This window comes from Haplochromis burtoni, unplaced genomic scaffold (genome assembly GCF_018398535.1).
Source record: "Haplochromis burtoni strain Fernald_Lab_line unplaced genomic scaffold, NCSU_Asbu1 Contig_312, whole genome shotgun sequence".
NCBI classification, from domain to species: domain Eukaryota; kingdom Metazoa; phylum Chordata; class Actinopteri; order Cichliformes; family Cichlidae; genus Haplochromis; species Haplochromis burtoni.
This window is the reverse complement of record NW_024582673.1, coordinates 514,498-539,942: the sequence shown is the minus strand read 5'-3', so window position 1 is coordinate 539,942 and position 25,445 is coordinate 514,498. Positions and strand designations below refer to the sequence as shown.

The window sequence follows — 25,445 nt, the reverse complement described above, 5'->3', positions numbered from 1 at the left end:
AAATAAAAAGGTGTAGATTTAGATTACTAGATGAGGAACCACTTCTGGCAGCTGTGTCTCCTCGTGAGGTATAACTACAACACTGACCCCTATTCACGATTCCGTGGAATTACACGTGAGCCGACGCGTGAATTTTACAGTACACTCACCTCTTCCTTATTTAGGTACCAGAGAGGAAGCAGCAACAAAATAATTTGCCTTTAAATTCTGATTAACAGCGAAATAATATTCCCTTTTCTGTCACCTCATCATATTTGCTCTCCCCTCAGCCCATCATCGCGTCCATATGGCATCAGATGCAGCAATGGCGCAAAGAAGAATGTACTCAACATTTTCACTTTTGAGAGGAGAAGAAGACAAAGGGGAAATGGCGCCATTCACTGTTGAAAGTTACCGAACTTCTTAGTCAAGACTAAGATGGATCTTTAAGAGCTGCGAGCACCTGACACTGATCAGTGTTACGGTGTAGTGTCTGCGTGGCAGTGGAGCCACAGAGGTAGGCGGAGGAGCTGCGCTTCTGTTGCGCAATGCGTAGTATCGGGTTGTTGGATCAGCACAGAGGAGTGCATGTTCTTATTTCTGGTCAACTTTAACTGACAGCAAAGCCTCGGTAGCTTAACTGTCAGCTTTTACGCCAACGCGAAGAAGCGTGAGAGCTGAAAGCTTGGTGTCGCGGTGTGAGAGCTGAATGCGTCCCGATTTTCTGCGAGTGCCGCTGAACTCCGAACAGGTGTTGGGAGGCGCGCCGCCCGGAGAGCGAACATGTCCAATGGGAGAGAGACAAACGCCGCGGAAAAGTGAGTACGGGAGGCGAGTGAAAAGTCAAGGACACGTCAAAAGTTGGAGTTGTTTCCCACAAAGTGTTTATGTGTGGGTCTGTCGGCTCCGTCCACTTCAGCGGTGACATATCGCCCGGCAAATGTTGAAAAGCCACCTGTGCAGATCTATAAATGTCATTATTCGCCTTTGTCTGTAGCAGGGAAACGTGAATGAGCATAATTTTTTTCAATGTTTTTAAAAAGTTTGTGCTGCACCAGGAAGGAGACTTGTGTAGTTTCGCATTCTTTCACGTAGTGAAACGGAGGGTGTTACTTCAAACTACAAGTTAAAAAAAAACTCAATTAGGCTTCCGTATGTTTTTAATCTAATATTTTGTCCCACTTGCTGCGATCTTATTAAACAAAGAGTCTTTTACGCAAATTTCACAAAGTAAACACGCCTGCATGTAAACGCGGATGTCAGCTTTAACTGGGAGGCATGTTAATCGCTGAACCTGAATAGATCTTGTCTATTATCTCATGCTAATACTGCAAGGCTTGTTTTACCCTGAGTCACAGCTCTGTGTGTGTGTGCGTGTGCAGCAGCTCCTCTGAGATGACCCTGAAAGAGTGTTTGGATGACTGTATGGAGGCGTTGGATCTCTTCCTTAACAACCACTTCAATGAGAGCCTGGAGAAGCTGCGACCAAGGTGACACAACAATCCATAGTCAGGTTTTAGCTCTCCGGAGGTTTCATGTAACTCTTACGATGCAGGCTGTATGCGCTTGTGGTGTGCCTGCTTCGTTTCACAGCGTTCACATTTTCAGTGTGATGTCAGCAGTATTTTAGCCTCTGGTGATATTTAGAGACTTATATGGTGTGAACCGTGAAGCAGTGGCCTTCCTGTCAGGCTTCAGTTCTCCAGGATATGAAGTGTTTGCCGAAGCTGACGCCCAAGGTCTGACTGATTCAACAGCGTACAGACTGTTAGGCCTGCAAAATAAACACTGTGCACAAGACGGACTGGGATGGTGGAAGAGATAGAAAGAATAAAAAGAGCCAGATATTTACTCTTATCTTTGCGCAACAGGGAAATGCAGTAACTGCATGTTTGCTTACAGCCTGAGGTGTGTGATGTTGATCCTGCAACTCTGTGTTTTTTATGTAGAGTGAATGAGAGCATGTACCATGCTCTTATCTACGCCACAGTGTTGGAAATGCAGGCAATGATGACTTTCCAGCAGGATGACATCACCAATGCAGGAAATACCATGAAGAGTGCCCAGGAGGTCTGTCAGAGGTCAGGATGTCGAGATTGTTGTCCCCTGATTCTGTCTTACAAAGGTTAACAATGGTAACACCCCCCAATCCTCAGCTTGGATGCAGTGAACTATTCTTCCACATTCCATGAGCCACAGAGGCAAATATTAAGAGCTGCATGTACTTTTATGGCTCCCATGTGACCATAGTACCAGTTTGACTGTGTTTGCATAATAGAATTCACAATAGCAACTTCTTAGATAAGAGAAAATAGACACATTTGATTGGCAAATGGTTGATGTGTCAGATAACATGGCCGCAGTAGTCAGTGTCTGAGTGTCCTGAAGTGCCATTTGATTTTTATTTTCAGGTTTCGACGGAAGTCTTCCAGCCTTTCCAACAAATCAGCAGGGGGGTCACTTTCTGAAGGTAAAAGGCTTAAATGTGCCACTCATGTAGTTTTAAAGGATCCTTCCAAAAATGCAGTGGAGAAATGTCTACTGTAGGTCATTTTATTTAGTTACATTTTTTTGAAGAAGCCAATTTCCCCATCTGCCTGTACTTAAATAGATATCTTTAAACACCCCTGGACGTTGCATATTCGGTGGGGAAAAACGTTTCTTTACTCATGCCAGTTCTTTCTGCAGTCTGGGAAGAGTCTTGAGACTAAGTTACTACATCTGGATGAACAGAATCCACATTTTGGAATCCTCTCAAAAAGTTCCATTACACATTGATATACCAACGTGATCTCACTGACACTGCTAAAAAAAACTGATCATAAGCGTGCATAATTTTTACTGTGTGTGCCACCTTGGTTTAATGTGATACCATTCCAACATGCTGTCATGTATTTTGCACGTAGTTTTTTCCAGTATAGCTGAGGCTGATGGGAGTGTAGGTTGTAGACATATATAGGTACGGTGGCCCCTAGAGACAAAGCACGTACAAACTCCAAAACACTTGCAAACTCCAAAACACTTGCAAACTCCAAAACACTTGCAAACTCCAAAACACTTGCAAACTCCAAAACACATGCAAACTCCAAAACACTTGCAAACTCCAAAACACTGCAAACTCCAAAACACTGCAAACTCCAAAACACATAATCCAAAACACTTGCAAACTAAAAAACACGACAAACAAAACACTGCAAACTCCAAAACACTTGCAAATCCAAAACACTTGCAAACTCCAAAACACTTGCAAACTCCAAAACGCAAACTCCAAAACACGTACAAACCAACAAAATTCCAAAACACGTACAAATCCAAACACTTGCAAAATCCAAAACACAACGGAAGTGCTCCAGGACGCTAGGGGCAGTGTTGAGCTCGATTTGCAAAATAAACGGCAAGTTTGTCTGTATGGGACGGTCTAGTCTCCGTCGCGCTTCCCAGGTTGCCTAGCAACCATGATACTAACCGCTGGAAACGTGACATATTTTGTTCGTTTGTTTGTTTGTTTGTTTGTTTGTTTCTACAAGAGCTTTGTGTGATTTGATAAGTATCTGAGGCTGAGACCACAGGACAGTAAAACATGATTTTGGGCTTCATTTCTGTACTGAACAGTCATTTAAGATTAGTTAGTAAATAACAATTAGCTAATGTTGTTCATGAGACTAAAGTCATATCACTTTGGTAATGTAAATATAATATGGCCAATATTATAGTTATTATATTAATCATTATTAGCTATTACAGCAGTGAACATGAACTCTGTGTCAAATACTGAGCTTCAGTACAGATTCAAGTTGCAGTTATTTATATGTCTTATCACCTTAAATCTTCACTCAAAGACAAGTATCTTTGACAGTGCATATATAGGTGTATCATATATAAGAGACAAATGTTGTTCCTTCATGTTGGCATTACTAAATTTGGCTCATTGCTTACATATATTTATAAAAAGAAAATGTACAAGCTGTGATAACTGTTTCTGATAAAATGAAGAGTAGACTGATATATGAAATATTCCTTTATTGGGTGAGAAAATCAGACCATGTCATAACTGCTTTAAGTCATACAGAATAGATATCAGAGCCTTAAACAGGCTGACTTCTGCTAAATGGGTCAAACTGGGCAGAAAGTCTACAAACACATAACATCCTTATAGAATATGATGTAACACTATAGATCAACTTACCTCAGAATATATAAAGCATATAAACAATTACAGCAATATGATGCAACAAACACAGCAGTGCTACTGATCCAAAATACTCAAAGCTTCATAGAACTGAAACAAACATTTATTTTAGCTCCATTCTGCTGCTGATACAGACTTTAGGTTTCTGAACATTAAACTTGTTGCTGCCTTTCATAGTGTGTAACTTGAAGGCCCTGAGTACTTTCTCCCACACTGGAAACACTGGGATGATAACATTATTTGAACATTACCTAATAAGACTGATTCAGGACAGACAGTTATGTTAAACTTTCCTAGCAGTCCTTCACAAACAGGGAACAGTCTGTCTATTCTCTCCATCTGTCAGCTGCTGCTGGCTCTTCCTCCTCCTCTTCCTCACACACTGCTGAGTTTGTCCTGGTGGATCATCAGGTGCAGTGTGCAGGTGCCCTAGTTTCTCACCGACACTCAGTCTCACACTGGTAATGTGTATGCTGGGTAAACAGTAAAAACACATGTTCATACTTTTATTCCACAATCAGAGAGAAAGAAACAGAGAGAGAGTGCAGGACAGACAGACAGGTGACAGTCTCAGTGTATACACTGCTACAAAACAGGAGGATTTAGTGTTTGTGTTATTACGAGTGCTAAACAAGAAGAGTTCCAGATGGTGCAGTGGACACATGTGTGACTGCTGTGATTAAAGCATCTTTCTTTCAGCTTAACGAGTGAACCGTCAGCTCGTTCAAACACACGTTAAAGTCCGTTTGGCTCGACACCACCGAACAGAGGCAGCAATATAACATAGCGAACATTAACAGTGCAGTGAATCCTGCTTGTGCCGTGATATTCAGGACTGCAAACCGAGCAGCATCACTGACTTTCAGCTTGTTGTGTTTGTGGATATATGACTGACTTTAATTATCCACAAAATCATCACATTCTCTGTAAGATTAAGGTCGACTATATATATATTTTTAAAGTAAAGGCTTTAAAACCAAGTTAATTCTGAAAGTACAGACATCGCTAATGTCACATAACTTTCCCGACATGTGGCCAACAATAATGGTTTAATGTTCTTCATTAAAAAAATATTTGCGCATAAATAAGTGACATAATATTCAGTACTTACTTCTGAAAGTTTACTCTTCCTCCGCTCCGCTTCCACCGTTTTTTTTTCGGCAAAATTATCCACACCACCACCGCACTATGAAGTCTGGGATATGTTGGGCCATGAAGGCTACACCGACCCATCCTTAAAATTCAGGGAAATTAAGGACGCATTTGAGGGCCGCATTTCGAGCAGCCTTTGAATTGGGAAAGCCTTCTCTTGTCGCTGTGACGTAATCGGCCTTAAAATGCGGCCTTTAAGGCTGCAAACCCCAAATCCGGTCATTGGTACTTCCTGGCTTGTGTAGTTACTTAGGTAACAAAAGCTCAACACTGCCCCTAGCGTTCTGGAGCACTTCCGTTGTGTTTTGGAATTTGTACGTGTTTTGGAGTTTGCAAGTGTTTTGGAGTTTGTACGTGCTTTGTCTCTAGGGGCCACCGTATATAGGAAACATTAAAATGACAGTTGAGCTAAGAAAAAAAATCAGGATAACCAAAGAATTACAGTTTAACAATGCATGGAAGTGTTACTAATGTTGGCTCAAAATTATCCTGCAACCAAAGTTATAGAGTTATAGATGTTGGGTATTTCAGAATGCAGCTATGTGATTGGCTGGCAGACTCATACTTGTACCTGTAGATCTGCTTTAACAGTGTGACTTAAAGTGTCTTAAACAGATCAGAGAACCTAGAAAAAGGAAAATGAACAATAGTTGTTCCAGCACTGACGGACCCCAGCTATTAATGAACACATTCAGGCAACTTGTTTTTCATTCCTTGCTGTGATGCAGCAGTGAAACCATTCTTTCTGCAGTTGACTCGCTGCTCTGAACCGTAGAGGCTAGGAACCCTCAGCTCAGAGTTCTTCCTCTCCACATTGCCACATTCTTGCATAAAGGGGCCTGTATGTCTGATATTATAGGGTCTTGCACTATATAAATAAAATGTATTTGAACTGATAAGCTGACTAAATGTCTTCAGTCAGGATTACATATCGTTAGCTTCATAGCATAAGTGCCTAAGTCATTTTTTTGTGTTTTGTGTTTCAGACGGACAGGATGATGCAGCAGTGGTAGGGGAGTAAAGTTAGGCAAAAATCTCAATTTGACCAAAAAATGACTTAGGCACTTATGCTATGAAGCTAACGATATGGAAGGTTAAGCTAGGAAGCACCTGCCTGGTAGATGAACACCAAAGCCAGGAGTATACCTAGATTTTACACTTCATCATATATAATTTATCATTTAATCTGTGTATATATTGATGTGTTTTTGCAGTGCAGCTCCATGCAGAAGTCTGTTATGCAGAGTGTCAACTCCAAAGAGCTGCCCTCACCTTCCTGCAGGTGCAGTATGCTAATATCCTTCTAACAAAGTAACAATTTCTCTACACTTTCAAAAACAGCACGACCTCCCAGTCTAGTTTTCTTAAGGCTGCACAAGCTGTAGAACCTGCCTCATATAACACATAGCATGCAAAAACCATTTGTGTCATATTAAATTTGTTTACAAACAACACACAGGTAAACTGTAGCGATGCATTCCTTGCACTGTTTTGCAGGATGAGAACATGGTGAGTTTTATCAAAGGAGGAATCAAAGTACGAAACAGTTACCTTATTTACAAGTAAGTAAACAATGAAACAAGAAGCTGTTTTTAAGTAAATGTGTAATGTTTATAATGCAGTATAGTAATTAAAGTAACTCTGAACTTTACTTTCACTTGTCTGTATTTAATGTCTAAACATAAATCAGTCACTAAAACATATTTGTACTGTGATTATTAAACGGCTCCTTCACCAGTTTTACAGTTGAAGGATTTGCTGATTTATCACAAATGCAAGTCCAGAATATTGTGAGATACAAGAAATGATGAAGTCAAAGCAGTCTCGAACAAGTGTTTCCTGAACGCTTCCATGTTTTTACTTTTCATCAACCTCTGTAGTAAAACGGTGATATGATAAGCTGTGTGATTAGAAATGCTTGTCTTTCATAACGCAGAGAGCTGCATTCCTTCATAAAATCGCACCACTGTCTCAAAGAGCCCAGCCACGTTCACTTAGAGGGAGGAATAGCATTCGGGATAGGGGCGTTTAACCTGGTATGTCCCACATTATATATTTGCACTGCTGGGTGGCTGCATGTGTATAATTACATGTTTGTATTATTCAGTTTATCAGATCTTCTTTGCTTACAGACTCTCTCTCTCTTCCCTCCGCGGATACTCAAAGTTTTGGAGTTTGCAGGCTTCTCTGGAGACAAGGTGCAATGAACATACACGCCCACCTCTGTGTATTTAATCATTAGCTGACAGCTGTTATTTTATGATACTTTGTTTTCTTTTTAATCCTGTTCAGGAATACGGCTTGTCTCTTTTGAACGATGGTGCGACGGGGATGAACTTGCGCTCGATGCTGTGTGCTCTGCTGCTGCTCTGCTACTACACCTTCCTCACATTCATACTAGGTAGTGCTAAAAATCAGTTTTTTTGAAAATCATTACTACAAGACGCCGGTGTTATATTATATGTCCATTTTATCCTCTCAGGGACAGGCGAGGGAGAGGTGTTGGAAGCTGAGAGATTGCTGAAACCTTTCCTTCTGCGTTACCCACGGGTAACTTACTCTAATTATTTAAAAAAGCTTTATAAAAACTTGTCTGTATTCAACTATTGTCCTTACTGGACTAGAGACTATGAGACCTTTCAGTCAGGTTTCAGGGCCTTTCGTGGTACTGAGTCTGCTTTTATCCTTCTATCTCAGTTTTGCTGGACTTGAGTGCTGCTTTTAACCTTTTTGACTGTGACTTACTCAGTGAGCGCTCGGAGACTGTGCAGCAGTCAAGCATGTGACTCCCCCTGGGTAACACTTTCCTATGTCACTTAATGTGACACCTGGAGTTCCACAGGCATCTGTCCTGTTCTGTTTTTCTTTGCTGCATGCTCCCTCATGGCCAAATTATCTTCCAACATAACATTTCTTTTCATATACAGATGATTTATGGTTGTATTTACCTTTTGAATCTTGGAAATCACTATTACATAAGAAGGCTCGATGAGTGCATTTTTGGATATCCCACACTTTCTTACAGTTAAGTCAGTTCAAAGCCGAAGCTCTCCAGTATTAACTGAGAGGCTGAAGCATTACCTGAGCTATTTAACTCCTTTTATTAAAAACACAGCTTAAAAACTTTTGACACGTTTACAATTAGACAAACAAATAAATGCGGCGGTAAAGATCAGTTTCTTCCACCTCAGAAAAACCTCCAGACTAAAAACATCTTTGCAACCTTCTGATTTGCAAAGGATTATGCATGTCTTTGTTACTTCTAAACTGTAATATGTTGGAGTATAACTCTATACTGTTATTAGCCTTGCACTGGCTAATTACAGAATCCAGCATCCAGAAGCCTTTAATGGGGTTGTATATACATATATGGTAGATAATGCTGCAGGATCATTAATGTTGGCTTCTCAGTCAGTCTGATCACATTGTGGTCAAACTTATTTCAGAAGGAGCTCGTGTCTTTGCTGTTGTTGCACTGAAACTCTGACCTCAGACATCAGCTGTAACTGTTTTTGTATTTAAGGACAAACCTTTTTTGTTAAGCGTTTGGAAACTGCTGGTGTCTAGAACTGTAATTGGATGATGGGCTGCTGTTGGGACGTGTCATGTAAACATGGTGAATGTGTGCAGCGTCAGTTTTGTTATTTTATTTTAGTGTAAAGCACTTTGGTTTTAAAAGTGTTATAGAAATGAAATGCATTTTTTTCTGGTTACACAATAAACCACTTTATAACGATGTTGTTTACCAACTGTGTGTTAGTCTCCTGTAAATGACTCACAGACTGGGGTGGATATGCATTGTTGCTAACAGTCAACATTTGAGGTGGAAACATTATGTGAGAAAATCAGTTAATGTCAGTTTAATTGTGATTGGTTGATTCAGTTTGCAAGTGTGAGATAAAATGGAAAAAGAAGTCCTAAAAACATTTGAGGCTATTTTATTGAACTTTTCAGGGTTTCCTTGTGACTAGCTGGCCTGCTGGTTAGTGTGTCAGCAGTTAGTTTACCAGCTATGGTAAACCTTCGAGGTAGTCATGATGTTTCAACCATATACTGTACCACAGACTAAACTATGATTCAAGCATTTAAAAAAAAAACCTTGAAGACAGCTAAAGTTATTACCACCAACCCAGTAATGTCTTTTGCAGCCCAGAGCAGCTCAGTTCAAGGCTGTCATAATCATACGCTCTGCTACGTTAGGCAGCAGAATATAGCTTCCAGTTTTCCTTCCATGTTGTGAGTCCCATGGAAATAAAATCTCTTGTTTAATCAATACAAAGAATGAAAACTAGCATGCCTGCACTCCTGTCAGTGCCATTGTGTCTTTTGTAACTGTCGGTAGCACTGGCTGCTCTTCAAATACGTCCATGTTTACATAACGAGTAAGTATTTGGAGAGGAGTCTTTTGGTTTGCTGCTTCAGATTTGACTGATTTTATTTTTTTAAATAAATACACCAACTTATGGAACGTCGATACTGTTCTTTAGAGTTCATTATTAACGTGTCATTTCTGTTTTGATGTTTAAATGTTTTAGTTTTGATGACATGGCAGAAGCTGACTGCATTGTAGTCAGCACTGTGACAACTGGCTGATTAATAAACACATTTCTGATGATCAAATTGTTTTTTTAATCTAAATGTGACCTTTTTTAAGTTCCCCATTAACTGAATGTGTTTGGGTTTCTAACATTTGGCCAGGCAAAGCAGGACACAGGGCTGTAGGAATTTTAACTCATAATTTTTAGTATTTGAAGTCAGCACAGTAGTATGGTGGTTAGCTGGATTTGAATCCAACAGCCAGCCTTTCTGTGTAATGTTGGCATAGGTTTCCAGGTACTCTGGCTTTCTCCCACAGTCCAAAGACTGTTTAGGTTAACTGGTGGCTCTAAATTGTCTCTAGTGTGAATGTGAGTGTGAATAGATGTCTGTCCCTCTCTGTTCGCCCGCTATGTTAGCGAACTATCCGTAATGTACCCCGTCTCCCTCCTTATGACCGCTGGAATAGGCTCCATCCCAGTTCTGACTCTGAATTGGATAAGCAGAAGAAAATGGATGGTGGGATGACATTAGTTGAACTCATATTTGCACACACGAGAGTAGCTGATAAGAGTGGAACTTAGCAACAAAGAACCTGCATGGAGTAATGTGGTTAAACTTTGACCAGTTGCAGTTCCATACACAGTGAAGGATCCTTATAGTGGTCAGAACAAACGTATGATAACAGATGGGAATTTTGGCCAAAAAGGCCAAACCGTATCATTTATTATTGCCAAACATTTCTGGTTTTTGTATTGCTTGTAAATGTATATTGTCTCTGACGAGTTCACGCCATAGTTTTCACACAGTCGTTGATTGTATTCACGTTGCCATCCATCCACACCTTGATTCCTTCGACCCGATACTGTCTCAAACTTCCACTCGCACGATCCTTGCCGAGGTCTCTCGTCCATGTCACGCTTGCTTCATGCCATCACTACCACTCCACATGACGCACCTTCTTGTAAATTCACAATCCTTCTCTCTGCTCCACCTTTTACTCACAGCCCATCCCAGAGAACAAACTGAGCGCTCGGATGAAAATTTCTTGATCAAACACTGCCAAGAATGATTGTTGTGTGATGTGCCTGCTTCCAGGTAGATGAAAATTTAACAGTGTTTAGATTTGTACATTTTTCTCTCTTTTCTTTAGGGGGCCATATTCCTCTTCTTTGCTGGTCGAACTGAGGAAATCAAAGGGAACATTGATGAGGTGTGTCAAGAAAACATTGCTTGATTGCACTTCTTGAGGGTATGAGGAGCATTTATGATACGTCACTTGCTGTGGCAGTGTTTCTATGTTTTTAAGAAAATGAGCTCCAAGAAACCAGCACCCAGTGTTAATATTTAATGTACAACATGCCTTGTCACTGTCGGTGTTCTTCTGCTCTACGGTTTAATTTCTCTGTGCTTCCAGGCAGTGAAATTCTTTGAAGACGGCTGTAAGGCCCAGCAGACATGGAAGCAGTTTCACCACATGTGCTACTGGGAGCTGATGTGGTGCTTCACGTACAAGCGTGCGTGGAAGATGGCGTACTTCTACGCTGACCTGCTGAGCAAGGAGAGTCGTTGGTCCAAGGTACAGAAACTATGACGGGAGAAGATCAGAATAAAATTTATGGTCAGACATTTTGAGGATTTAATACATGAATCCTTTCTTTATGTTTCTCCCTGTTAGGCCATGTATGTGTACATGAAAGCTGCTTACCTCAGTATGCTGCCTAAAGACGAGGCCAGGCCTTTTGGGGAGGACGAGGTAGAACTCTTTAGGTAAGCAGGGATTATATCCTTATTCCTCTTTACCAGTATAGATGCTGTGAGGTGAGTGGTATAGTTCACGTAAATGTCTCTGTGCTTTTTGCTTACAATACAGACAATATTTAAAAAAAACATAGCTACTGTGATGGCATCCTCTGCTTTCTGTTGTTCTGTTTTAAACAGTTGGGACCAGCATTTCTGCCGTCGCCATCTTGGTTGCAAAAAAATAACTAGACACAACAAAGAGGGACGTAGGTCACTGCGTCACATTCATTGGTTTGTGAATAACAGGTCCTTAACCAATGAGCATGTGGTTTCATACAACAGATAACCCTCCATTCTGAAACGTGACATGCCTAAAAACAGAATTTTATTTCTTCAATAAGTAATACTACCACAGGTATCGCCATCTGGCGCTTTCAGTTAGAATACAGGTTTCAGGCACTTTGGTTATTGGTTTCATTTTTCACATGGATGAACACCGTGGTACATTTTACAGCTAAATGGGAAGGATATTTTTCCTTTAGAATATGAAGAAGACCAAACTTTGATGTGAAAATGTTAATTAGAGTCTTCCTACAGATTGAGTAGGCACCAGTTTGTGGAAGCCAACATGTTGCCCTGCCATCTTGAATACAGTGGCCTGGATGGGCATAGCTATTCCACTTAATCACATATGTGGTTAGAGACCATCCACATATGTAGCAAAGGAGAAAGGAACTCACAGGTTTCTTGAAAAACGGAAAGGAAAGAGACAACATGACTGGCATCTGAATAAAATCCTGTCCTCTTCCTCCTTACCTCAAGCCTCATCTCCTGATCTCACGTCAGGGCTTTAACAAAGGAAAGCGTGAAATGACCTTCTTATTTATTCCCAATATTGTTGCAAGTAGTTATTGTCAGCAAATAGACATGCACTCGTCAAATCTCTAGACAGCTAACAACAAAACCACAAACGAAACCACAAAAACATCTTGTTGTTAGCTAACATTATATTAGCTGGTCATAAGCTAACATTAAGCCAGCTAATTATTGGCTCAAGGATCCTAAAAGTCAAACTTTCCCTCTGATAAAAAGAGATTACATTCTTACATCACATGAGAGTTTATTTGCTAAGTCCAACAATGTTAAATCCATGTCAAAGAAATTTTCACTACTAACACTAACTAACAGCAGCTAACAGCGGCTAATAGTGGTAGCCCTCAGTAACTCACCTCCGTATCGCAGTCACTGGAAAGAAGTGAGCTTCGCTGGTCAATCGATTTTTATCCTTTCACAAAGTCTTGTAGCCTACTTTACAATAAATAGACACGGACACATATTGACAGCTGAGGTAAACAGCAGAGTAACAGCCTACACTCACTACGATGCCAAACAGTCACATGGTGTACTTAGGTGTCGTCTTACTAACTGAATCATTCGTTGGTGTGTCTTTGTATATCCCCTGTCATTTTAGACAAGTGCCCACCTTGAAGCAGAAGATAGCAGGGAAGTCTCCTCCAACGGAGAAGTTTGCAATTCGTAAAGCCAGACGCTACAAGGCTGCCCTCCCAGTCAGGTTACCTGTACCAGTGCTGGTAAGAGTTACGAAATAAAATAAATACATGTAACGACTGCTATGTTTGATTAAAAGAGCGTCCCAACAATATGAACTGCTTCATTACAGGAAATGATGTACATGTGGAATGGATTCAGTATGATCAACAAGACACCAGAGCTAACTGAAGGCATGATGCAGACGTTGGTGGAGGCAGAGCGCTCTCTACTGGAAGCTCCTGGTATTGCTGCCCTTTTCCAAACTGTGAAACAGGAACACGCAGTTTTTCATGTTTGCTCATGGTGTCTGCTCCGTCCCCTGCAGTAAACGAGTACACAGTGGACGACCGCTGTGTGATCCACATGTTGAAGGGCCTTTGTTTGAAGAATCAAGGCCTCCTCCAGGCTGCTGAGGAGTGCTTTAACAAAGTGTGTTCCAGGTGAGCTCTAGCAGAGTTTCAGACGCAGGCAAGTTATTTCCTGCTCACAATGAAAGCAGTTTCTTCAGAATCGATTAATCTTGTGTGAACAAATGAATATCAGCCTTTCATTGCAACGTTTTTTTGGCAACACTGGTTAACACACTGTGTTTTCTTGAATTAGTGGCAGAAGAGGGAGTACTTCAGAATCTTACTACTTTCTTCTACTAAAACCTGTAATACAAGCTTTTTACATCAGTGTTTTCTCTGATTTTCCAAACATTGCATAAATTCTGCAGGTCTTCCTTTTAAAACGTATCAGGGTAACTCTTCATTGGACGTCCTTTCAGTGCCCTGTTTGTTTTGCAGCCATAAAACTCTCATCTCACTACGTCACAGTGTGAATATTTGCGTGGCAATCAAGAAGGACTTCCAGCTTAAATTACACTGACAGTCCTCATGAGAGACGTTTGTTTATTCACCAAATTGATCAGCCACCTGCAGCACAACCCTCAGCCTTCCCAAGGATGCCACATTGAGTACAGTGCAGGATCAACATCATAGCCTATGTTTTAAATGAATGTCCGTGTTGAATGAATATTTAACTCGCTTCTTATTGCAGTGAAAAGAAGATCAGGTTTGACCACTACTTGGTGCCCAACTGTCTCGTGGAGCTCAGTCTGCTTTACATAGACCAAGGCAGAAGGGACGAAGCTATTAAAATACTACACAAGGCCAAGTAAGTTACTCCTTCAGTCTTCACTCTCCATATTATTGTGAGACTGCAGCATTCTGTTTTGAATATAAAAGTTTGCACTACTTTTCTACCATTTTAGCGGCACTGGCAGGGAGCTAGAACCTTATTCAGCTGGCTTTCAACTGAACAAGCCCACATAGTGTGCCTCACATAGCCACGCGTTTTTGCTTCCATTTGAGTTCAGTCTGAGCAGATGATGAGCCCAGCTTCACTTTAGTGCCAATGGTATGTAAATGAGTAGTAAATGACACTAATTAGTTGGACGGAAGTTTAAAGTGCTGGCATGCTGCACCACAAAACAAAATTAGGTATACACTCGCTGGTCAGTTCATTAGGTACACCTTGGGTTGTCATGATAGCGGGTACGTAGCAGTCATAAATGGCTGGGCACAGTGTGCCAAGATAATATCCCCAGCAAAATTATGTCACAATCAGCCTGAACTGTTAATACAAGGCAGGGTGGATCCATGCTTTCATGTTGTTTATACCAAACGTGACCCCACCTGAACGCTGTACAAGAAGTCGAGACTCATCATACTTTATTCCGATCTGCTATTGTTCAGCTTCAACGAGCTCATGTGAACTCAAGACTAGCTGACAGGAGTGGCAACCCAGTGTGGTCTTCTGCCGTTGTAGTCCATCTGCATCGAGCTTCAACACCATGTGTGTTCAGAGATGCTCTTCTGCATACTTTGGTTATAACAAGTGGTTATGTTATTTTATTTTATGGTGTGTTAGTATTGTAGTTGGTAGGTTATCTTGGCGTAGTGTAAAATCGAAGCACTACGAAACAGCTCGTGTGTATCCAAAAGTAAACTACATTAGTGTACTTGTAAAACTCACAGAATCCTGAAATGCAAAATTAGGAAGATGATGTTTTTTAGGGGTTATTTGCTAAAATGGAACAAGTTGTGCCAAATCAGACTGCTTTACCTTCATGTGACACTGCTTTAAAATGTTCTTCCTTTTTCAGCTTCTACTCAAATTGTCCATCAAAAATTTCTATATTGGTAAATATTGTGATATAGCGTTCTGTCATCCATGCCCAGTATCACCTATATTTTTATTATAATTAAAATCTGTCTTAAATTCATGTCTCTTAAATAGGACTGCAGTAAAATGGTTGTTAGCAACTGTAGGGAACACTAGAGGTCACCCTATCTCTGTGTAAACATGTACGATCCATTAACTGATAATGACTCCAGCTCTTCAAGCGTGATCCTCTTTAAGGGTGCCGATGCCAAACACTTTTATCCATTTCTCATCCATCTGCTTGTACTTTAGAAACGTGCATCCAACAGCAGCATATAATGTGTATGGCAAGTTAAGTTTCATTGCAGGACACGCCTTTACCACGTCTGCTGTTCTGACTTACAGGCACAACTACAAAGACTACTCCATGGAGTCTCGCACACAGTTCAGGGTGCACGCTGCTCTTGCCAAACTCAAGGCTGATCCCGGCGAGGATGATGACACCCACCTCTAAGACTGCTCGGGCTCCTTCTGCTGGAGTCTCTGATTCCCCTCACAGTTACAGCTACTTCAGTTTTTGACCAAAGTGCCTTTTTCAACAAGTGTACACTGGGTATGGTATTGCTGTGGTCAGGTTTACCTTTGTGTGATCATATGCACTCCACAATTTAAGCTGGACAAAGGTGTAATCTGTAGAATATTTGTCAGTGAGGCACAGCTGAGGGACCTTTAATTTCACCACCTGCCACAGGTTAACACACACTTATAGGCCATGGGTTTATTGTTTACACTGATAAACACCAAATCTTAAGCAATTGGAAGCCACGAGAAACATTTAATAGAATGAAAACCTAATGAAATGCAATGAATTTATTTTACTGTTCTAAAAGAGCTCTGTGTAATATGCAGTAGTCACTCCTGTGACGTCTAAGTACTACGACCCCCAACACATTAAAATATGATATTTGGCTTCTGAAAGTAATGTTTCTCCCAAATGTGGACTTTTTTTTAAATTCTGCATTCCTACAGACACACAAAAACTTTAATTTACCCTCAAAGTTTTTATTTTTCCCCACCAGTGAGTTTGGGTTGGAGTTACTTCATCATCACCGATGAGAACTTGGACCTTACAGGGTTAGACGCTGCTACTGCCACAGGTTTGGTAGTGTATGAGGTGTTGAGATGGCTAGAGCATTTCATGTGCAGCTGCACAAACATATTTTAGACAAAGATAACGAGCATGAAGGAGGACTGGCTCGTGCACTGCGCGCCCATTCTGTACGGGTGCAGCATAAGAGCACGGCAGAGCCAGTGAGGCTAAACTACGGCTTACTGCTGTTCACACTCAGCGCGTCGGTGCCGAGACACGACGTGCGCTTTTCAGAAAACTTGAGTGTAAAAATTATTTTTGTATAAATAAATTGTTCTCATGGATATCTGCAATCATGAAAATTGCTGAACTTGGCCTCGTGTCATGTTTTAAACACACCCACACCATCTGTGCAGAGGTTGAATTTATTTGGAGCAGTCCTGAAAAACTAAGTTGAAAGTTGGAATCGTCACATCTTCACAGAAGGACAAAACTTATTTTTAGCCATTTGAACGGTTCCATTGAACTGTACTACACAGCACACCTTCAAAACTATCAAACACAATCTGACCCAGGCCCAACAGTTATTTACGTCTTTAACGACTCGGTCCAAGACTATGAGGAGGCAGCAGGAGGTGCATCGGAGCCTGTTGCCTGTTCCTCTCTCAGTCTGCGTTTCATTAGTTTCTTCTTCTTCTTCTCTTCCTTTTCTATTTCAGCAACCATTTCCAAGAACTTGGGGCTGCGGGGGTCCACTGCATAGCCAAAACGCTCTCTGGCCTCAGCCAGCAACCTTGTACGGCGAGCCTTTTCCTCCTTTAGCTTCTGTTTGGTTTCACGCTTTTCTCTGCGCCAGTCTGCTATCATCTTGGGCATTTTGGCCATGTTTGCGGCAATGAGCTTCTCTCTGCGGTGAAAATAGAAAAGATAGCAGATGTTAGTGCTGTCCATCATACTGGCTGGTAATTAACATTGATTTTGAGAGAAATGTCCTGGCGTGAATATCGTGGTTTTACAGTAAATTTGGTACAAGCACTCATGTCAGAAGAACTTAACATAACTTCCGATTCCAAAACACAACAGTCTCAAGTTGCTTCACACTGTAAGGTGAACGGTGCCCAACAATCAAGCACTTTGCAATGGTGGGAAGGAAAAACTCCGTCTAACAGGAAGAAGCCTCCGACAGAAACACAAAGGGAAAAACTGCAATCATCCATCTCAAGACAGCAAATGTTTTTAAAGGTTTGCTGATCAACTGTGCCATTTGCCTAAAGTAAATAATTAATGGTCCAAACTTTGAACACGTAGTATGACTGCTGTGAAATTTAGGTTCCTGTACTGAATACTTTTCAAGATCTACATCTTTTTTTAAAAAAAGGTCTCTTTGCTAACCCTTCACACCATTTTTCCCTACATCTGATTCAATGTTTGAAGACGAATATCCTAAACACATTCACTCGCGCATTCACATCTGTGGACAATTTGGATTAATCAATTAACCTATCCCCACAAGCTGCATGTCTTTGGACGGTGGGAGGAAGCCGGAGTACCCGGAGGGAACCCACGCAAACACGGGGAGAACATGCAAACTCCACACAGAAAGGCCTGATGGTGGAATTGAACTCAGGACCTTCTTGCTGTGCAGCAACAGTGCTAACCACCGTGCTGCGGTGTACCCCGCCTCTCGCCCTATGCCAGCTGGGATAGGCTCCAGCACCCCCTGCGACCCTGAAAAGGATAAGCGGAAGCAAATGGATGGATGGATGGATATCCTAAACACTGTTAAAAGATAAAAGGCTGAACTTTTCATTGCCCTAAATCAGGGTCTTTAATCTCTGGTGTCTTCAGTGTCTGAATTTTAATTTAATTTAAAAAGAATCAAGTGTTCCTGCAAAGTCTAAATTTGAGCACACACTAATAAAAAATATGCCATATTGCAAAAGACTATTTCTGAATCATATGTAGTTGTAATAAACAGTGTAACAAAGCATGCAGAATAGTTTAACGTGAAATTCTTTGTAAAAAAAATGAAGAAAATGGTATTTTCATGCTGGATGGAGCAGATATTAGTCATGCCACAAAAATATCAGTAGGTATTATTATCTGAACAGAACAAAATTTGAGTTTCCAGATGGTATTTTGATTTTAACTAAGATAAGAAATTTGTTCAGATTTTTCATTTTCAAGTCCTACTCTACCTATCATTTCAAGACCTAGTGCCCTGGAGCTGACTAATAATTCAGGTTTAGTTTGAAATGTACAAAGAGATATTAAAATGCAACAATGTAGCATTTTTATTTATGTATTACAATTCTTGCAACACTCATTTAGACAGTCAACACACCGACCGTCTGATCCCTGCTTGCCTGCAGCGGTCGTGACATTAGGTTAGCATCTTGTGTCAGATTACCAGTTCAGCCATTTAGACACCACAGCTTGACCTCGCAAGACTACTCCTGTGAAATCATCCTGTTTGCATGACTCGTTTGGCTACATTTATTTTTATATATTAAAGTTTTTACACTGCCACCTGAATTAGACTCCTGCAGGGCAGTAGCTCTCAAAAATGAAACGTATACATATATTTAAGAAATTATGTTCTCAGTTATAATTACAGTACCATCTGGAAACTCCAGTATTTCATTCTTTCAGTTTCATTTTCTTTTTTCATATTTTAACTAGTCAACACTCAAACATTTTTGATGTATCTACCCTAAACTAGAAGTCCTAATTCAATTTAATGTTAGGAAAGACCAGTGAAAATGCTGAGTTTTTAACTTTAATCGTTTTTGGAGATATTGATGTCCAAATATGGCCTAAAATTTCAAGGACTGTGAAAAAAAACCCATCTGACAGTCAATATACAAGTTCAAATTTAGCCATAACATTTTTATGCAAATCAGAAATGGTAGAGCAGAAGGCCGGTGCTGTCAGTACGCTCCTGCAGTGTTTTAGATTAACTGAAGGCTTTCAAGGGAACTTTTTAGAACAACCTGATAATAATAAATTAATTTGTCCAACCTAAAAGTAACAAATGTGTAAACTACTTTTTCAGCATCACTCTCAGACTGGATGTTTCTAATTTTAGAGATACTGCACAGATGAAAGAAAGCAGTCCTACACATTTGTTTAATATGTGTGTTGAAGGACGTGTCCTGGTCAAACTGACTCCAAGATTCCTCACAGTGTTACTGGAGGCCAAGGTAATGCCATCCATGGTATCTGGATATACACCAAATACAGTGATTAATCTTAAGGTTAGCCCATCAAAATAAAACTTTTTCAAAAACCCTGAAAAACAAAACAACAACACAAACATCAGCTTCAGATCAACTTTGTCTGACATACTATTTTCAAGGGAAGCGGCAACGGTAAACAACGGACCTGTGGACATACTCCAAAGCAATAAGCTAATAAAACGATGCCTAAGCTTTAAGCTTAAGTAGCTTTCTTTTTACCTGGCTAAATCACCATGGTAACTTGTGCTGAAAACATAACTTGGTCCAGAACAGTTTATGTTTGGAGTGTGTGTTTAAAATCAGCTGGAAGCGCCACGTTTTCACCATTTATTAAGTCTACAGTCTGTTTTGTGTGCGATATAGGTCCTCTCCTCCGCTTTGCACATGCAAACTGTCGAGCTGTCCCCTCCAAACACTGCTGAATGAAGCCCAGCTGCAACGTTAAAGCAGTGCAAACTGTGTTATTGTCACTGGAATTTGCTTTTATGTTTGATCCCTCTGTAGTTCCAGCAGTCTTTTGCACAGCTGGAACTACAGCGACTCGGACACAGATTAGAAAACTGATCAGTTACATTTGCCATCCATCACCAAGAATGCCAATTAAATTGATCTGGAGACTAAACTTCCACATGTCCTTTATTAAGCTATGGGACTGTTTAATGTTCACTAATTCCTCTCAGTGTGTCTCTAACTGAAATAAGAGGCACTCGACTGATTCAATTTGTCTGGAGGAAGAGCCAGATGTTGTGTCACAGTCTCCAACTCCATCCAGGAGTTTTGTTAAACCAGCTAACACAAAGAAAGCCGTCAATGAAGAAGGAGTTTTGGATCAAACTGTTTCACTTTTCTGAAAGTGAGAAGTGTAAAGCTGTATTTGTGTTAACATAATGGCAGCTTTTTCCTCCATATTGCATGAATGGAACAGAGAATGGGAATAAAGGGCTTTGTGCCGGGGGTCAGCTCGTCAGCAAATGTTTGAAGAAGAAAAACTGAAACTCCATCTGGCCCACTGGTCTCATTAAAGTGCAACTTTAAGAAGGAAAACAAAAACTTGGCCACAATACTTGGATATCACAGCTACACTTCAGAAAACCAACTGCGGACTTTAATCCATCACACAAATCTAAATGAGTTTAAAAGTATTACAGTTTCAAGAAGTGTGTCCTTAGAGATTAATGTAATTGTTGATTCAGCTGTGGTACACTACAAACTGGTCACGTAAGCCCAGAAACCATCAGTAAAGTGTTTCGAGAAGTCAAGACAGAAAGGCCTTCATCCATAGACTTGTACAGGACCAGAAGTCAACGTAAAGCCATACGTATCACCATCTGGTGGCCATTCAAAAGAATCCACGTTAAAGGTTATTACACTTTGGCTTCACGCTCTTGAAGCTACGCTCGTCTTTTATTACTGTCTATGGTTTATACTCATGATGATGAGGCATGATGCCTGGGTGCAGGTGCTGCTATGCTTAGCTGAGGTCAGTTCACAGCTGATGCCACAACAGCAAATTCAAGGAATGAGACTTGAGTATTTCTTGGAACATCTAGGACTACACTGATTAGACTAGACCTAAAAGATGGATGGCGATGTTTCCCATTGGTTAGTGAGGTCATTTTGAAGCCCTGAGCTGAGTGTTTGTGCTGTTGCCGTTTTGAAACCACATCTGATGAGTGAGGCGTTGATCTGTGTGTTACACTGTGGGACTCTGCAGGTTCTCAGTGTGACAACACAATCACGAGGTATACCCGCTGATGGTGCTAAATGAACAACATGTTTCCCACAGGCTTCTATACCTATGCACATATTTTCCAAACAGAGGAGTCACCCCTGGAAAAAAAAAAAGTTTACTTCACTTCTCAAACTTGGAAGCTTCGTGCATCTTTAGTTTACAGTCTATGGTATCAACTCTGGGGAAGTTTCTTAAGATATGTTCAAGCTAGTGACTCATTGTAATTATAACATACCTGTCTGTTTTAACAAGGATGGTTGTGTACATTTAAAGCTTCCTTGAGTCTCATGAAAGACATCTCGAGCTCTGATTAACCAAAGTACGCCACCATCCATGCAGAGAACTAGAAAGTTAAAAGCCTTTTCCAGTCTGTGACTAAGCTAAAAGCTCAATGTGCAAGACAAGAACATGACAAAAGGCGTGGAATATGTTGTAAAATGAAAACATTAAGTCATTAAGCACATTTTCATATTAAAGTAACTAGTTCACAAACAGGGTCTCCGCTATGTGATCCAACAAAGAAACAAACTGGATGTGATCCAAGAAGTGCGGCCAAGGTTTTTTTTAAAAAAGTTGCACTCTAATGAGACCAGTGGGCCAGATGGTGTTTCAGTTTCTTCTTCTTTAAACATTTGCTGACGAGCTGACCCCGGCATGGAGCCCTTTATTCCCATTCTCTGTTGATATGTGCTGCATTCATACAATATGGAGGAAAAAGCTGCCGTTACTACAGCTCCAAAAAAAATAAAAATAATATTTTTTTAAACTTGCCCACAGAAACAAGGGAAACAAGATCAAAGAAAACCAATCACGCCTCTGATTCTTCACAATTATCCATCTTCTTCTACTTATTTGGGCCCAGATCAGCAGCCGAAGCAGAGAAGCTCAGACCTCCCTCTTCCAGCTACCTCCTGTAGCGAATCCAGGAGCCATCCTTGTCACAATCCAGAATGACCTCAGCTGGCTTCTTTCAATGTGGAGTAGCGGCTCTACTCTGGGCCTCCCCTAAATGACCAAACCCCTCACCCCATCTCTAAGGGAGACATCAGCCTTAACTCTGGAGAAAGCTCATTTCCACTGCTTGTATCCTCAATCTCATTGTTTCGGTCACTACCCAAAGCTAGTGACCTCAGGTGAGTGTGAGGATGTAGATCGACAGGTAAATCCACAGCTTAACTTTTAAGCTCAGCTCCACTCACCCCTCACACCCGGACACGACCCTGAAATTGTTTAATTCCTCCAGCTGGGCCACTCCGAGTCCTCGACTGTAAAGATGGATGGTGAAGTCCACTCCTCAACTCGGAGTGGGAAGAACCATGGCCTCAGACTTGGAGGTGCTCATTCTCATTCCTGCCTTTTCACACTTTCAAAGGCTTATGCCACAGTTCTCATTTTACTAGCATGGTTTGGGTCATATGAGAAGGAAGGACCTCCTGTGATGAAACGTGAAATTGACGTAAATCACACAGTTTGGCTTTTGCAGTGACTACAGGCCAGCACAGATGCAACGTTTTGGACTTCATTTCACCACTAATAAAAAAAAAACAAAAACACCCATATCCATCTACTACAGCTGGAAGAAGGAGCACTGAAGGGTTTCTCACTACATGTGGAGCCCAAGCACCTTACTAAGGTTTTCTTTCAATGTCTCTTTAGGATGGTGGAAGACAGCTGGATTTGTCCACACATTTTCCTCTATACATTTAAAACCAGACCCTTTTCAATGGGTAACAATTCATTAGGCCCGCCACGCTGGTACAGAAGGGAACTAAAGCCTGCCACTCTACCTTCTTCAGTACACTTAAGACAAGCTTCTATTTTATTAGATACAATTTCTAATTCGATTTGGTTTTACATTAGCTTATTTAAAAATCCTGCTTTAAAAAGTGCTCTTTTTAAAAGCTTGAAAGAGAGCACTATGAAAACGTGTTGCTAGTTACTCTGTAAACGTGTTTGACAGAATGACAAACACTGGTGAGGACGTTGTCCGATAATGGACGCACTGACGTTAGCCATGTAGCCTTACCTCGCCAGCCGTTTTTCGCTCTCCTCCTTCTCCCTGGCTTCTATGTTCTTCAGCATCACCTCTAGCGGGGGATGCCACTGGTTTTCCTCCGCAATAATCTTCTCCAGCTCCTCATGTGTGGGCCACAGAGATGCAGGATCGATGCCCGACACCGAGCCATACCGACCGAACAGCTTCTTATCATAGCGGGCTGTCTTCTGCCATTCCGGCGTCTTCTCGCTGTCCTTGTCCGGGATGTACGGGTTCCGGAGGTTCAGCTTTAGAGGCTTGGGATTATAGGACGCTGTTTGTGATAAAGATCCACACGGAGAGTTTACAGAAAGCACAGCTTTACAAGATGAGAAGTCCTTTAAAGTCCTACATAAGGCAGCCGTCCTCCTGCAGAGCATGGACGCCGCCATGTTTCTTCTAACACAAGAAGGACCCGGAGTGAAGTCATAGATGCCTACCGCAGTGCCTGTTCAATGCGACAGATGACCGTTCCGTGTGGTTTTTACATTCTTAATGTGACAGTAGTTATTTTTTTATGCAGTTTATTTTTATAACGTGCCATTACATAAAGGAAAAGATAGCAGCACCAAATATATTTCCAAGATATTTTAGGACACAAATATAGTTTAAACGCATACACTCCAGGACACGTTAATTAGCAAGAAAATTCCTTTATTATTAAATTATTTTTGTTTTATAGCCAAATTCCAGCTTAAAACCTTTACTTTATATGACTTTATAGCTGCTAATTAAAACCGGTGCGTTGCGAATTGTAATGGGCAGTCTTCGCTGTTATCTATTTCACATAAAAAGATCAATTAGGCTTGTAAGTGGTAAATTATTGTCGCTTGCAGATGATGTGCAATGTGTAATAAATGTTAGTTTATTAATTAGTGGTACATTTCATGTACACAGGTCGAATTTATGAATTTAAAAAAATGTTCACTTCAGGCAGTGATCAGTTTAATTCAGTTCAATTCAGTTTTATTTATACAGCGCCAAATCACAACAACAGTCGCCTCAAGACGCTTTATATTGTAAGTTGGACCCTACAATAATACACACAGAGAAAAAAGTTTAACACTGGGGTAATGTAAAAAAAAAAAAACCCTCTTTTATTTTGCAGAAAATGTGTACGCTATACAAGAATTTTGTTTTCTCTTTTGTGCTGTTTCAAGTTATCTGTTTAAATAAACACCACGATACATACATGCATATTATAGTCATTTAAGTGTTCCAAATAATCATTAAAATCTGAGAAACGTGTTGAAAACTATTTGACTAAATAAATAATTATAAATTATTCCCGCTGTATGTCTCTGAGAAATCTCTGTCAGCTGTGTTACCCACTGACAAAACCCCCAGAGTTCAACAATAGTTTGCCCCAATAATTATGATTATGATGATAATGACACTTAAAATTACTATTATACAGAAATTATATGGTAAATATGAAAAAGTGCATTTACATAGTAATTACATTAAACCATGCGATTTTGTGATAGCATTAAGGGAGGATTAATGCAACTGATCTAAACACTATTCTGTTATAAATTATACTGAATACATAATTAATCTTATTAAAGAAGTATTTGCTTTTCAGCATCATCTGTATCATCTTCAGTAACACTTGCGTCAAAAGGAAGCAGGGCTCATTTTGATGTGGCTCAGCGGTTTGAAAGGGTTCCTGCTGACATTTGTGTAATTTGATCCTCAGCGATCAAAGCTGGAAAACTGCAAAGCACTCCTTTAAATCTTTACACTGGTGATGTTGCAGCTGCAGTGTTACATACACTGTTATTAAACAGATGTTTGATGTTTTAGGGAGATGAGCATCTGGTGCTGCTGATTCTGAGAGTAGGAATTCATATTTATGGAAGCATGAAGAGAAAATAAAATGTCTTTAAGTTCAATGAAAGCTGGCCTTTTTCTCCCCCTAATTCTAGAGACGGAAGTCTTACATAAGGACGCGGAATATCTCTAAATTCAGTGTGGTGGATTTATGTGGGGAAAAAGAAAATCCATTATGATTATTCACATTTTCAAATAAGTTTAACAGAAAACCATAA

General features: G+C 40.5%; 2 protein-coding genes across 4 annotated transcripts; one reads left to right on the top strand and one right to left on the bottom strand.

Moving 5' to 3' along the window:
* The first annotated feature begins 157 nt into the window (after positions 1-157).
* zgc:158403 (tetratricopeptide repeat protein 39A) lies at positions 158-16,750 on the top strand. 3 transcript variants are annotated; one of them, XM_005941785.3, is made up of 18 exons: positions 158-797; positions 1,365-1,469; positions 1,929-2,060; positions 2,391-2,449; positions 6,535-6,602; positions 6,818-6,882; positions 7,257-7,356; positions 7,453-7,518; positions 7,613-7,721; positions 7,803-7,870; positions 11,010-11,069; positions 11,274-11,435; positions 11,535-11,626; positions 13,071-13,191; positions 13,281-13,392; positions 13,476-13,590; positions 14,192-14,308; positions 15,704-16,750. In XM_005941785.3, exons 1-18 carry the CDS (start codon positions 763-765, stop codon positions 15,810-15,812), a joined length of 1,695 nt encoding a protein of 564 aa, XP_005941847.1. In that variant the 5' UTR covers positions 158-762; the 3' UTR covers positions 15,813-16,750. The 3 variants fall into 3 exon arrangements, with proteins under 3 accessions (XP_005941847.1, XP_005941846.1, XP_042084158.1); XM_005941784.3 differs by having other exon boundaries at positions 160-797; positions 1,362-1,469; XM_042228224.1 differs by lacking the exons at positions 158-797; positions 1,365-1,469; positions 1,929-2,060 and having other exon boundaries at positions 2,394-2,449; positions 6,540-6,602.
* Positions 16,751-16,799: 49 nt separating this feature from the next.
* Positions 16,800-23,833, bottom strand: gadd45gip1 (growth arrest and DNA-damage-inducible, gamma interacting protein 1). Its single transcript, XM_005941786.3, has 2 exons — positions 23,386-23,833; positions 16,800-17,295 (listed from the first exon to the last, which is right to left on the bottom strand). The coding sequence occupies exons 1-2, from the start codon at positions 23,784-23,786 to the stop codon at positions 17,004-17,006; spliced, it is 693 nt and encodes a 230-aa protein (XP_005941848.1). The 5' UTR covers positions 23,787-23,833; the 3' UTR covers positions 16,800-17,003.
* Positions 23,834-25,445: the final 1,612 nt, after the last annotated feature.